General features: G+C 35.8%; 1 protein-coding gene across 1 annotated transcript in view; it reads left to right on the forward strand.

The window, feature by feature from the left end:
• Window positions 1-15,638, forward strand: part of AP1G1 (adaptor related protein complex 1 subunit gamma 1) — an 88,826-nt gene that overhangs the window by 39,929 nt on the left and 33,259 nt on the right. Inside the window, exons 3-5 of the mRNA XM_030863448.2 lie at window positions 6,733-6,857; window positions 12,398-12,539; window positions 14,387-14,483. Coding sequence (XP_030719308.1) covers window positions 6,733-6,857; window positions 12,398-12,539; window positions 14,387-14,483 — 364 coding nt within the window. The remainder of the gene's footprint in view (window positions 1-6,732; window positions 6,858-12,397; window positions 12,540-14,386; window positions 14,484-15,638) is intronic.

Below are 15,638 nucleotides of genomic sequence, written 5' to 3' on the forward strand. Positions count from 1 at the left end.
CCCACGCACTGCAACGAAGAGTAGCTCGCCACAACTAGAGAAAGCCCGCGTGCAGCAACAAAGACCCAACACAGCCAAAAATTAAATAAATAAAAAAAATAAATTTATTTTAAAAAATGAATAGGTAAGTTGTATATTCATACATGGGATGCTCTATAGCAATGAATATGACTGAATTAGAGATTCTTGTCTGGATGTGAGTAGTGCTCAAAAGATGTTGAGTGAAAAGAGCAGGAATACAATATGATACTTTGTGTAAAGTTTAAAACATTCAGAAACAATTGTCTCTACATGTATAGCTAAGGACATGACATGACAATGATCAACAGCAGTTTTGAGTTTTGGTCAGTCCTGGGATAGAGAGAGGGAACAGATTGAGGCAGACTATTCAGAGGGATTCAGTTGAATTTGTAATATTAAATTTATTAAAATAAATAGGGTAAAATGTTAAGATTTGATAAAGCTCGTTGGTGGGTCAAATTTTTGAGTAAAATATTTCATGATAAATTTTCTCAAGAGAAAAAAAAATGGGATACAATAGGAATGTTAATGCCAGAAGAATGAAAAAACAGGCTCTGGTCCATGTAGATTTTATGTTGCCAAGCTACACAGTGGTAAAGCAGTTATAATCTTGTTCTTCAAAAATTGTGTGTGTGTGAGTGAGTGAGTGAGTGTGTGTGTGTGTGTGTGTGTGGGTATGTGTATAAACTGGAAAGTTATTTCTGAGCATTAAAATGAAATACAAATAACTAAGACCTAACCAATCAGTTGCAGATCCGTTAATGTTTACAATATTTTAATTGCATCTTTTCATCAAGATGATTGTTCACATCATAAAGCTCAATGTTAAATTAAAAGCAAATGTATGTGTGCATTTGACCTTTTGGGAAATTGTTCTAAATGCTAACAAAATGAGTGCAGCTTTTTCTAAAGGGCAACCAGATTAAATGCTGATAAAAGGCAATATATTTGTACTTGCTTCAGAAAAATGTAACAAGGCCAGAAACTTGGTAAAGTTCTCCTATTAAAAATTGCTTTGAAATTCAAGGAAAATTGGAGCATTGAGTCATCTAGGAAAAGTATGTAAAAATTAAGTTGTTAGGCTTTCTCTCAAATCTACTCCATCAGAATATCCTGGGGGTGACATATATATATATATATATATATATATATATATATAAAAAAATCTTAGAACCCTCCCAGGTGATTTTGATTAGTGATTTTTAAGGCACTGTATTTGTTCTAAAGGAGGCTGATAACTTCAGTCCCTTAAGGCTTGTTGCTTATGGCTCTCTGGAATGCTTCTGCTGAGAAAATATTGAGAAAAATTCAAGGATCAGCTGGAGAGAATTAGGGACTATTTGCCTTGGAAGACATGGAGTGTAGGACAGCTGTTAGGGTGCTGTCTTCCATGATGTGGCTCAGTTACCTAAGTGATAAGGAAATTAGGCCCAGATTGTTGAAATAACTCACTTAGGTCTCTTAGCTAGAACCAGGATAAGAGAGACAAAGCTCCTAACTGGTTTCTTTCTGTTCCACTAAGTGTTATATAAAGAGATAGAAACCTTTCTCAGATGTTTTCTTAGTTTCTAACCTGAATTGGGTGGCCTTCCTACTTTGTTTTCACAGTAGCTTGTGCATGACTGTCACGGTATATATCTATCATATGTTATGATAAATATTCAAATGCTGGTTTTCTTTTATGTGTCTTTCTGTGTGTCAGTGAGAATGACTAGCACATTGGTTTGGACACAGCAGGAGCTTTCTAAATTAAAGGAAAACCACAGTGTCTCAAAACACTTGGAAAATAAATATAAAAAAATCAGTGAGTAGCAAAGAGTTACCACAGTCAACCCTTTGGGATGTAGGTGGGGGGAGAGGGAGAAGGTTGCTGTGGGTAAGCAAGTATCAATATATTAAGACCGGTTGTTAAGGAAGAAATTGATAGTAGGTGAAGAATACAAAATAACTGTCAGCAGAAAAGAGCACAGCCCTTGTGGGGAATAGAGATAAGAAGGGAGCATACTTCTTAATATGTTCCTACGGCATCACAGGTATGATAGAATAGCACAGTAATTGCTCATTATGAATTTAAGTTATCTTTAAAAGGTAGTTTCCATTTACTGAGTTATATTTTCATATGATTTTCTTAAATTTTTCAAAGTCTTTTTCATGAAATGATTCTAAGACTCAAATGCTTTTTTGCTATTTTTTGAAATATATGTTTAACTTTGGAGGGGGAACAAATGATTTCAGTTGTTTTTTTCCTTTTTAATTATAATATTATTGTACTAACTTTTCTAACTACAAGTTAGATGTAAGTTCTCTTTATCCTGCAGTTTTTTCTCTCCCAGCCCAATATTATTTATCTTTGAAATAAATAATGACAGTTCATCGATGCAAAATTTAAAGGATACAAAAGGATATATGATGAAAACTCTGCTTTCTATCCTCTTCCAATCACTTAGTTTCCTTCCTTATAGGCAACTTGTATTCATTTCTTGACTATACTTCTAGAGACACTTTATACATCTCCAGGCAATGGACATGTATATTCTCACCTCTTCCAAAAATATATTGTAACATACTGTATGCACTGTCCCCTTATTAATCTGTCTTGAAGATTAACCCATACCAATATATCAGCTTCCTTGTACTTATTTTTTTCCAACTTTATTGACATGCTCATGGTAGTAAATACAGCATAATATTCTGTTATATGTGTGAATCTATTTAACTGATGTCTTATTAATGGACATTTGTTTTCAATCTTACTGTTTAAAGTAATACTACAATGGAATAATATCCATTATTTTGCTCATGTATGAATATAAATGCATTGTAAGTTCCTAAAAGTGGATTTGTTGAGTCAAAGGGTATGTGTGTTTGTAATTTAGATAGACCAAATCTTTCTTACTGCATCTTGTGCCAGTTTATACTGCCATTACTAATGTCCTTGTACTGTTATGACAGTTGTTTATCTTTGCTTATGTAATAGGTTAAAAAGTGGTATCTCAATATGGTTTTGATTTGCATTTCTTTTTTTTTTAATTAATTAATTAATTAATTAATTTTTGGCTGTGTTGGCTCTTCATTTCTGTGCGAGGGCTTTCTCTAGTTGCGGCAAGTGGGGGCCACTCCTCATCGCGGTGCACAGGCCTCTCACTATCGTGGCCTCTCCCGTTGCGGAGCACAGGCTCCAGACGCGCAGGCTCAGTAATTGTGACTCACGGGGCTAGTTGCTCCGCGGCATGTGGGATCTTCCCAGACGAGGGCTCGAACCCATGTCGTCTGCATTGGCAGGCGGATTCTTAACCACTGCGCCACCAGGGAAGCCCTCTTTTTCTTTTTTAATAACTTCATTGAATCACATTTTGCATATCATATAACACACCCTTTTCAGGTGTACAGGTCAATGATGTTTTAGTTAATTTTCCTAGATGGGTTTGCATTTGTTTTATGAGGAGATTGAACTTCGTTTTGTATGTTTGAATTATTTCTTAGTTTGAACTGTCTGTTCAAATTCTTTGACTTTTTATATTCGTTGTTGGTCTTTTTTTGGCGATACGCGGGCCTTTCACTGTTGTGGCCTCTCCCGTTGTGGAGCACAGGCTCTGGACGCACAGGCTCAGCAGCCATGGCTCACGGGCCCAGCTGCTCTGCAGCATGTGGGATCTTCCCGGACCGGGGCACGAACCTGTGTCCCCTGCATCGGCAGGCGGACTCTCAACCACTGCGCCACCAGGGAAGCCCCGTTGTTGGTCTTTTTAAAAATAATTTGTAGAATCCTGTTGTATAGGATTTCGTGTCTGTGAAATGAGTTGCAAATATTTTTTCCAAGTTTGTCATTTGTCTTTTGCTCAAAGAGTTTGGGGTAAAAGCAAAAGTTTTCTGTTACCTTGGTGGTGGACTGTTTATGGTGGATTTAAAGCCAGATTTGTGGGTTAGCAGTGTTTCAGGTGGCGGTTTCAAGTAGCTTTAAGTGAGGAGCAGTAGTACTAGATGGAAGTTGAGGTTGTTTTCTAAGGGGTAGATACATTTAATTGGTTACTATTTTTTTTCTGTTCTGTAACTCATGTAAGTGTTGAGTTGTGTTTTTAGTGATTGCTGCTCAAAAGTGGATGCCCTCTCCTCACATTTACTGACATCCCATTGTATTCTCCTCCAATCATTTTCTTTTTCAACATTTGAAAACCTTGATAACACTTTTAATGATGACACGTAGTACAGTCTGAGCTCTGTTTGCTGGCCACTGTAAGTGTGAAGTGTGATCAGAGTTAATCCTTCACTGGAGTATGTATTTCAGAGGCCATTTCCAGTATATAATCTTGTATTTTCCCCGCAAATTTGTCACCTTCAAAAAAAAACAGCAGCTCATTCTTAGAGCAAAGTCACTGTACCAACAGGAAATATTAGAAAAGAATTAATTTAGTATTTGTCCCTTTAATTTTAGTTTTTCTTTTGGCTATTTAGTTATTAGGTAAGTTTTAACAGCTGTCACAAAAAGCAACAAATTGTACTCACCAGTCATCAATGACTTTTAGTGTGACTGTCTTAAAACTTGGCCTTTAAAAATATGAAGTAATATTAATGCCTGAGTGTCCTTCTCATTAGTTCACCTTAAGAAAAAAAATTTGGATAGTTTGTGTAATGTTTGCTGTTTGCCTGAAGCATGATTCAGTGAGGATGATAAACATTTCAGTGATACCTGATTCTTAGAACATTTTCTTCTACTGCTAAAATATTTATTTATAGAATGATTAAATGGGAAGGTTTAAAAACCTTCAGTTTGAAAAAGAGAAAGATTTTTCTAATAACATTTTAACTTGTGATTTTCTCATTCACCTCAGCAGTAATTTTTCTGCTGACATTGTAAGAATGACTGTAAACATCTTCTATTTCAGAAGTTGTTTTTGAAATTTAAGTTGAATGTGTAGACGGAAGGGAAGGGTTGTTAGATAATCTTTGTTGATCTCAGAGGCATTTCAGTTTTCCTTGGGATCCTGGTTATTCTCCCTTTGAGGCTTCTTTGACTTGCTCATGATGGTGTAGTCATCCCACAACCTTTAGGTGTTTTCATTGTAGGTACATTGAGAGAGCAGTTTTTAGATAGCTCGAAACAGGTTTATTTGTAAACTCTTTTACATTTCTCAGTTTGACTTTCATACTTACAGGCAGATTCGTGTGGGAAGTACGTCTCATGTGATCTTACATTCCTGTCTACACCAGTCTGCATCTGAGCCCCTTTCCTTGGAATACAGTGATTCTAAATGGGATCATAGTTTGAAAAACCCCTCTTGAAGAGTCTAACTTGTGTATGCCCTTTGTAAACCACTGCCCGAGAGGGAATGTTTGGCCTCTTCCATGTTAGTCAAGATGGAATGATAAAGTATATCAGAGTGACTGTGATGTTCAAGAAAGGCTAAGTAGAGAGACAAACTGTTTAAATACAAGGACTCTTTTTTTTAATTGAAGTATTGTTGATTTACAATATTGTCTCAGGTGTATAGCAAAGTGATTGAGTTTTTTATATATATATATATATTTTCAGATTATTTTCCATTATAAGTTATTACAAGATATTGAATATAGTTTCCTGTGCTATACAGTAAATCCTTGTTCCTTATCTATTTTATGTGTAGTAGTTTGTATCTGTTAATTACTCCTAATTTATCCCTCTCCCTCTCTCTTTCCCCTTTGGTAACCATAAGTTTTCTATTTCCTGAGTCTGTTTCTGTTTTGTAAGTAGATTAATTTGTATTATTTTTTAGATTCCACATATAAGTGATATCAAATAACGTTCGTCTTTCTCTGACTTACTTCACTTAATATGATAATCTCTAGGTCCATCCATGTTGCTGCAAATGGTACTATTTCATTCTTTTTTATGACTAATATTCCATTATATGTATATATACATATATATTTTTATACACATACACACACACCACATCTTAAACCAATCATCTGTTGATGGGCACTTGGCTTGTTTCCATGTCTTGGCTATTGTAAATAACTACACGGATTCTTAAGCTCTGAGGATTGTGTAAAGAAGAATTATGTAAAGAAGAAATCATATAAAACATTTTAGGTTAATTCCATTACTGGGTTTTCCTCTGGCTTGTGTGTGTTTGTTTACTTCTGTATTTGATTTCTAAAACCTCACCTCTCCATAGTACTTGGTTCGAGCCCTAAGTGTAGCACTTTCCACATTATGTTAAAGTTAGTTATTGTCTATCTCTTCTTCAGTTGTACATTCCTGGTGTTTAGGACACTGTTTGGCACCTTGGTATGTTTCCAGTTACTGAGTTTTTGATATTCACAATAGGAACCAGACATTAAATACACACATGAGCTTGGTGCTCGTTTAATATAACCTGGGAATTAAATTAGGAATTAGGTTTATTAAAACCTTATGACAACACTTTAGTAGTTTGTATGAATATGTAGATCTAAGGTAAACTGCCATTTGGATGGCAGATACCATAGGACCTTGACAAGATGATCTATTCCAGAACTTGATTATTATGATCAAGATATTGAACGATCTTAAACCTTTGCCTTTTATTTAGGTGGTTTGATGATACAGGTTATAACTATGTACTTTAGTTAACCATTGACTCTGGGTTAAAAACATTGCTTTCCTGATTATGGTAGCAATTTCTTAATTTTTTTCTTTTCCTTTTTTCTTTCTTTCTTTTTAAAAATTATTTATTTATTTTTTATTTGTAGTTGGAGTGCCTCAAGCTTATCGCCTCTCAAAAATTCACAGACAAACGCATTGGCTATTTAGGGGCAATGCTGCTGTTAGATGAAAGACAAGATGTCCATCTTCTCATGACCAACTGTATCAAGAAGTAAGTCTTAATTTCTTTCTTCCAATAACTACTTTGTACTTTTAGGTCTTTTTTATAATAAGGCATAAAAAGCTTCTATTTATTGATTTTATATTTACTGTCTAGAATGTATTTGAGCTGCTTTTGGTTCTATAGCTTATATGTAAAGAGACTAAGCAAAGGATTAAAACTTCTGTAGGGGATAATTTAACTGATTGCTGTACATCTTGAGTCATAGCAACTATTTAGCCATGAATAAGCATTCGGACTTTCATAGAATAGAAAGAGCATTGGTAAATCTGAGCTTTCTTATCATATATTTTTTTGAATACCATGAGTAATGAAACATTGTGTTTATTAAATAATTACCAGTGTATATTCTTAATAAATACCATTTAAAGGTAAAAAGAGAGGTCTTGTTTGTCAGCAGTCTAATCCCAGATTTCAGTTGCTGGGAATTATATTTAGCCCTGTGAATTTTTGTGTATAAGTCCTTTTTTCTCTAATGGGTGCTTTACTGATTTACTAGTCCAGTTATGTGTTTAACTTACAAAGTTAATGCTTGCCATTCTGGAGAAATTAGAGGACCTGTGAGTAGGGAATTAACAGTTCTCAGTCTCTCTCTTTTTTTTTTAATTAATTTATTTATTTTTGGCTGCGTTGGGTGTTTGTTGCTGCGCGCGGGCTTGCTCTAGTTGCAGCGAGGGGGGGGCTACTCTTCATTGCGGTGGGCGGGCTTCTCATTGCAGTGGCTTCTCTTGTTGTGGAGCATGGGCTCTAGGCACGTGGGCTCAGTAGTTGTGGCTCGCAGGCTCTGTAGCTGTGGCTCACGGGCTCTAGAGCACAGGCTCAGTAGTTGTGGCGCATGGGCTTAGTTGCTCTGTGGCATGTGGGGTCTTCCCTGACCAGGGCTCGAACCCGTGTCCCCTGCACTGGCAGGCGGATTCTCAATGACTGTGCCACCAGGGAAGCCCCCTCAGTATCTCTCTTATAATAAATTTCTCTTAGAAAGTTATGGAAGTTTTAGGGTTTCCCTGGTGGCGCAGTGGTTAAGAGTCCGCCTGCCAGTGCAGGGAACATGGGTTCGAGCCCTGGTCCGGGAAGATGCCACATGCCACGGAGCAACTAGGCCCGTGCACCACAACTACTGAGCTTGCGCTCTAGAGCCCGCGAGCCACAACTGCTGAAGCCCCCGTGACTAGAGCCCATGCTCTGCAACTAGAGAAGCCACCGCAATGAGAAGCCCACACACCATAATGAAGAGTAGCCCCTGTTCGCCGCCAACTAGAGAAAAAGCTCGCGCGCAGGAAAAAAGACCCAACGCAGCCAAAAATAAATAAATTAAATAAATAAATTTAAGAAAAAAAAAACAGAAAGTTATGGAAGTTCTGATGGCCATATTGATTAAAGGTACTTTTTGGTTTGTTTTGATTTGGTTTTGGTTTGTCTGTTGGTTTAATCTCCTTTTTTAGATTTCTTTTTCATTTATAGTATTTCTGTATTTGACAGAAAGTAGAATTGGGGATATAGGTGATCAATTTGAAGACACTGAACTCATGTATTTTGCTGTGGTAAAAATTATAATTTAAAATTTCCCAATGAATAATGAAAAATTTCAAAATGAGAATTATGATTGCTTGTAAATATAGAGTGTGTCATGTAAATATATTGACTCTGTGACTTAACTTGGGAGAATCTTCTTCTTTTTGGCCTTGTAATAAATATTACTAATGAAAATACTAAATTGATTCATTTATTCAACAAATATTTATTGTATACCTGTTGTATGCCAGGAGGTGTTACGAGCTTTGGGGATGGAGAATGAAAAAAATGGACATAAATCCTTGGTGTCATGGAGGTTACATTTTAGATGTTTAATGTGACTTTACATATTTATTCTGGACAGGCCTCTGAAAGTTCCTTTAATTTTTGTTCTTGTATGCTCTGTGCCCTTATTATTCAAGCCTTCAATTATATGTTGATAATTTGGCAGTTCTGCCTAGCAGCAAGTTCATATTAGAGACTTAATACCAAACTCAAGTATAGGTTTGTAGCTTGATAAAAATTGAAGAATAGGCATACAGGCAAATAAGGAATCTTTGTGTTTAATTTTCATGAGACCCGGCTAAGCCCCAAGTGAATTTAGGAGAGAGCTAATAATAGTTGGGAATTGATCTGGCACTTAAGTTTAAGCTCAGTTAAAGGACTTCGGATAATTCAGTTTTTAAAAAAAATTTATTTTCTTTATTTTTTTGGCTGCGTCGGGTCTTAGTTGCGGCACGTGGGGTCTTCGTCGAGGCATGTGGGATCTTTCATTGTGGTGCGGGATCTTCATTGTGGTGTGTGGTCTTCTCTAGTTGTGGCCTATGGGTTTTCTCTCTCTTTCTCTCTGTAGTTGTGGTGCATGGGCTCCAGGGTGCCTGGGCTGTGTAGTTTGCGGCACGTGGGCTCTCTCATTGAGGCACGCGAGCTCAGTAGTTGTGGTGCATGGGCTTAGTTGCCCTGTGGCATGTGGTATCTTAGTCCCCCAACCAGGGATTGAACCTGCGTCCCCTGCATTGGAAGGCGGATTCTTTTTTTTTTTTTTTTTTTTTTTTTTTTGCGGTACGCAGCCCTCTCACTGTTGTCGCCTCTCCCCTTGCGGAGCACAAACTCCAGACGCGCAGGCTCAGCGGCCATGGCTCACGGGCCTAGCCACTCCATGCATGTGGGATCTTCCTGGACCGGGGCATGAACCCATGTCCCCTGCATCGGCAGGCGGACTCTCAACCACTGCGCCACCAAGGAAACCCTGGAAGGCGGATTCTTTACCACTGGACCACGGGGAAGTCCCCTGTGTGTTTTTTTAATCTGTTAATGAATGAGTTTTTTTATTTGTGAGGTTTTTCGCATTTTGCTTATGGGGCATCATATGTACCAACAGTTTTTCTGTTTAATGATGAATGTTTACCTCATTGTTCATTGGCCTAGAAAAACTCTGACATTAATGATCTTGGAATTAAATCTTTAAAAATTAAATATAATACTTTAAGAGCTTGCATTATGCAAATATTCTTAATCATTGAAAAATGATTGAAGAGTCAACTAAGTACTCTTGGGAACTAGGACACTAAATGGTAAAGCCATAGGTAAGTTAAACTTTATCAGTAATTTTTATCTTAAATATTCAAATTGGTAGACAATAGCAAATCTGACTGATTGACACTTTACCTTGTTTCCTTTCCTTTCTTTGTTCTTCAGGGAAGCCTAAAACCATTTATTAGTTCATTTAAAATTACCCCCCCCAAATAAATAAAAAGACCAATAATGAACCCATTACAATGTTAACAGAAATAAATTTTTTTATGAAAAACTATTTTTCAGAACAAGAACAATTTCAGTGAGAAGAATGGCATTATTTTACAATTTTGTAAATCTCTTTAATATCTAACCTAATGGAAGCTAGAAGCTAGATGCTCATATTTGCTTCTGCATTCAGTTTCTTATGTTGCGTTTTGATTAAGTATATGAAGAAGATCTAGCCTTTCACAGATAATGTAGTTTAAAAAAGAAAGAGGACTTTAATAACCTTTCAGATTAACTATGGATAATGTTCTATGATGGTATATCACAACTCCATAAGTGGTAGTTTCTTTAGGGTTAATTACAATGTGGAGTCTGAAACCATATCAGTGAAGTTTGGTTCTTTGTTATATTAAAACCCATTGGTTTGTCTTACACTTTGAATGAACCTTTTACTCTTGCATGCTTTTTAAACATCATGCTTAAGGCATTTGGAGAAAATTGGTTCACTGAGTTTTAGAGTATTGATAGACTGTCAGGTTCATGGTGGCAATAAAAATATTCCAAAATTCTAATTTTCACTTCAAAGCTTAGATTTTATCATTGGCAACAAATATTGTCACTTGTTGCTCTTGAAGTGATAAGGTTACTTGGCTCTTCTTCAAGAAAATGTTTGGCAAATAATCACATCTTAATAATTATAGTTGTCAGTTATTTTTCAAATAAGAATGATGTTCATTTTAAAAGTAGCTAGTTTGTAGTTTAGCTTGCAAATGAAAGAAATACACAAGTGCTTTTCTCTGAGATTGCTACTTTACTCCAGTATGCATCAGAAGTACTTTATGCATACTTTCCATTTTGTCACGCAGAATGTTAAAAAATGTGCACTCAAGAGTCAAGGTATATGGGAGTTCCCTGGTGGTCTAGTGGTTAGGATTCTGGGCTTTCACTGCAGTGGCCCGGGTTCAATCCCTGATCAGGGAGCTGAGATCCTGCAAGCCGTGTGGCGTGGCTTTAAAAAAAAAAAAAAAAAAAAAAAAGAGTCAAGGTATAATAAAACTAATCATTTTTACTGCTTTGTCATGGGCAGTATTAAGTGAAACTCCCTCCCTCCCTCCCCTCTTTCACTCTAAGTGTGTGGCAGTGTATTCAGTGACTACTATTATTTGGTGCCTCTGCCCTGATTTGTGCTAACATGCCATAGTTTTTCCCACCATTGCCTTTGCACTGTCAGTGCGGGTGTCAGTAAAGCTGACAAATCATGAGTTAGTATTGTGAAAATAGTTTATATTTCGTGGACCCCCTGAAACAGCCTTGGGGACTTCCAGAAATTCTTTAATCACAGTTTGAGAACCACTGAGCTAAACGATTTTAAAATGCTCTTAAAGCTGGTAGAAGTAGCATAACTCAATAATTCAGCTTCTGAATGGTAAGAGTTGGTTATAATATGTAAATGAGTTTACTGGTTCAAGCTTTTAATATTTCAGCTTTTCTGAAAGTATACTTCAGGCTGGTTTAGAAATAATTTTGTACAGTAATCAGTGCCTGTTAGAAATAGAATTTTTTGTATCTGTATCACTAGATACTGAGCCTCACTGTAAACATCTAGCTTAGTTTATGATGGTTTAATTAGCTATCTTTTTAGTTACTAATTTTTTCTTCTTTTGAATAAATAAAAGTGTAAAAATTAATGTAACATCAAGGTTAATACTATATCATAAGATCAGAGACCTTATGGTATAGTATTTAGAGTATACAGTGTTTAAGTATAGAGTATATAGTATAGAGTGTTTCTGTTGTGATGTTTAAGTCATCTTAAATGCTCTAGCAGTAGAGATTGTTTTCTGATTTTTTTTTAAGGTTTTGGTTACTGTATTACTTTTTTTTGTAGTTAGTAATAGAGCATATTAAAATCTTTTAAATATACAGTTGTACTTCATATTCTGTCATTGCTAGTTTTTACTTTCAGTGGTTTGCTGAGTTTCCTAAAGAGAGTTGTCTTTTAACATCCAACAGATAGCATGTTGTCCAGTTTATGTTGCTTTGGTATTTGGGAACATTGGGTTGCAAGCATGTAGAACAGAATGTCAGTCAGTTTGCTGTGTTGTAATTTGTAATAAAGTTAGAATAAACACTTTTTGCAAAAATAATCCTAATAAATATTTTCCATATTAGAGAAATCATGAATCGTTCAGAGCTACCTCGTTAGATTGTGAAGCTTCTTCATGGAGAGCACCAGGCAGGGCATGTTCATTTCTGCCACCTTCTTTCTTTTGCAGTGATCTTAATCATAGCACGCAATATGTACAGGGGCTAGCACTTTGTACCCTCGGCTGCATGGGCTCCTCAGAGATGTGCAGAGATCTTGCAGGAGAGGTAGAGAAACTCCTGAAAACCTCCAACTCTTACTTAAGAAAAAAGGTAACTTTCCATGAAACCGAATGTATGCATTTGGCTTAGGCAGTATTATGGAGATGAGAAGGCAGATTATTCATATTTGAAAGCTCAAATGGTAATATAACTTACCTTTCCCTGTGCAGTAAATGTATTTTAAATGATTATATGTGAATCAGTTGTTTATAAATCAAAATCTTTTTTATACTAATTTTGGAGGTGATTTTTTTTTTTTTTTTGTGGTACGCGGGCCTCTCACTGTTGTGGCCTCTCCCGTTGCGGAGCACAGGCTCCGGACGCACAGGCTCAGCGGCCATGGCTCACAGGCCTAGCCGCTCCGCGGCATGTGGGATCTTCCTGGACCGGGGCATGAACCCGTGTCCCCTGCATCGGCAGGCGGACTCTCAACCACTGCGCCACCAGGGAAGCCCGGAGGTGATTTTTTTTTTTTTTATTGCTATTTAACTCACCAATTAATAAGTGATTGTGAACACTTTAATTCTCTTAATTCGTCATTTTTCAAGGAAATGATTTATAAACAAGCAAATGTTATTGGACCCTAGATGGCATACCTAATTACTTCCTAAGTTACCTGATTCTAAACAGTATTAAACAAAGTGATAATGAACAGATCTTTACAAATTTATTTTAGTGCCCATGTCTTTGTATTAGGGCCTTTGAATCTTGGAAGTGCAGTTCCATGGGGACCTAGATAATTATTAGGGAATGATTTAGAACATACTTCCTAAAACTGATATATCTAAATGGAATAGTAATGGAAGACAGTGATCTTATTCACTTATTTGCTTTTATTTGTTGATATAAGCATTTTGTTATTATTTTATTGTGCTTGAATCCTAAAACCTTCATAAACAAAGGGTAAAATTTAGGACTTTAGAAGTGAGTCACATAATATCGTCTGGTTGGCGTTTATTGTGCCTCTGTATTAATGGTGTGAGACAAAGCTGTTGAAAGGGCCAAGCTGTTTTCCAGGAACATGTACTGTTAATGATGGCTATAAACCAAAGCCAGTCTTTTCTCTTAAAAAATGTGTGGGCTGCTCTTGTTCAGAAAGATTAAATAAATATTAATAAAGATTAATAATTATTAAATAAAATAATTCCTACAGATTAGGAAAAAAATTGTTTTCCTCCACTGTAGCATGAGAAGAATTAGCTGAAATCTTTTCTTGTTAATGTATCTAAACTTTTATGTTATTCAATTCCAACAAATAGTAGTTATGGTTCCTTTTGCCAGGGGTGGGGGCGTTTAACCAAAATCAGTCTTTGAATGCCTTTCTTTCCTGTGAACAAGTTTCTTCAGTAGAGACTAGCTAACTGAGAGGCGTTTAACTAAGATCCTAAGTAACTTTCAAATGATTTTCTTGATTTCAGTAGAGAGTGAATTGGGGAAAGTATAGCTATTATTAAAAGCAGCAGCAGATTTAAAGCATCTTTCAATTGCATAATGTTTTTATAAAACCTTTTGGTCTTTTTACTCAGAAGAATGATTATCACAGATGGAAGTCTTTATTTTTTAGTTTGCGAAACTCCACATAAATTATGTTTAGCATGTTTGATAAGTTTGTGTTTAACCATGGTCTAGTCGAGAAAGCTTTTGTCCACTTATTTGGTAATATATGACCGAAGAGACAGGTGAGTTAGAAGTTCTCGTTAATGCAGTAAGTATAAGTTGGAAAGCCCTAACCAGTTAATAACTAATAAGTCTGATAATGATAAATAATAAATCTGATACCTAAGTCCTTTCTTTTTTCATGTAGGTGAACTAGTTGATAAGGTTTTGTTGTTTATAAGATTGGTTGTCCTGACTTAATTGAAATAAATCTTCTTTTGTCCTTTTTATGTTTTTTATAGGCAGCACTTTGTGCTGTTCATGTCATCAGGAAGGTTCCTGAACTTATGGAGATGTTCTTACCAGCAACAAAAAATTTATTGAATGAAAAGAACCATGGTAATGTGATTTAGATGCACTCATGAAGTACTGAGGGAGAAGGGGAAAGAGAACAGGCTTCAGGCAGTGTTGGCCTTCTGTCTCATGCAGTAGACTCACCTTTCTACTGTGCTTGGACACTTTTCCAGAAGGGCTAATGGGTTGAATCTCTCTTCTACTCCCATATCCTAGTTTTTGTAATTAGAGATTGATTCCTTTACAGTAAGCTTGTTGTTTTTCATTTCTGGTCCTTTTTTACTATATTAAAAATACTATATTAAGTACTAGTGTAATTACAAATGATCCTAGCCTTGATTTTCATGTGTAAAACCCTTTGATTTCCTGGCTATTTTATAATAGAAGAAAAAGTTATTTTTTTATTGCTTTGCCATAGTAGTGTAAGAGTTGTGAAACTACTTTTAGGTTACTTGTAACAGGAATTTGTAATGGTTACCCAGATATATTTTTATAAAGCTTGAGAGAAATTAAATGAAATGTGGCAGTTCTTTACCGAGCATTTTATTCTTATTTTGAAGTCAGTGAAACAAGTTCTGAGTGAAGAAAATTCTTGTGTCCTAAATGCTAAGAGAAAAAATGTTAACGTGTATTTAATTTGATTAATGCAGTCCTGTGCCTAGAAGACTCAAAATATACTTGTTGAACAAATGAATGTTTAGGATATTTATTTATTATTTAGTGAAAAGTATGGTGTGATTCTTTTCACTCACTCTTGACCAAGCAAATTTACTTTGTCATTCACAACTACCTTGGGTTTTTCGTATATTTTATCTGGAAATTTAAAATCTTAGTAAGATTTTTCTTCTTGAAATATCTATCAAAACTCAGCTAAGAGCTTATTAAGTCTGGAGCAGGTGATGTCCAGTTTATATTGACTAGGAGCATGTCTTTATGGATATTCTCAAATGTAGAGACGTGTATTGGTTCTCATTTTTTAGCAATTATTTTGGTCATATAACTTTAGAATATTCTGTTTTGATTGACATCACCAGTATTAAATCAGCAGGTATCTATTAATACCTTCTTTGTATTCACCTCAATGCTTAGATTCTTTGAGAGATTAAAAAACAAAAATAGCAGCTATCCTTTTGGAATTGACCTTCAAAACTCAGAGCCCTGTACTATGAAGTCGAATAATATAGCCTCATTATTAGTTTT

The sequence above is a fragment of the Globicephala melas genome, chromosome 19, assembly GCF_963455315.2.
Source record: "Globicephala melas chromosome 19, mGloMel1.2, whole genome shotgun sequence".
In the NCBI taxonomy this organism is placed as follows: Eukaryota; Metazoa; Chordata; class Mammalia; order Artiodactyla; family Delphinidae; genus Globicephala; species Globicephala melas.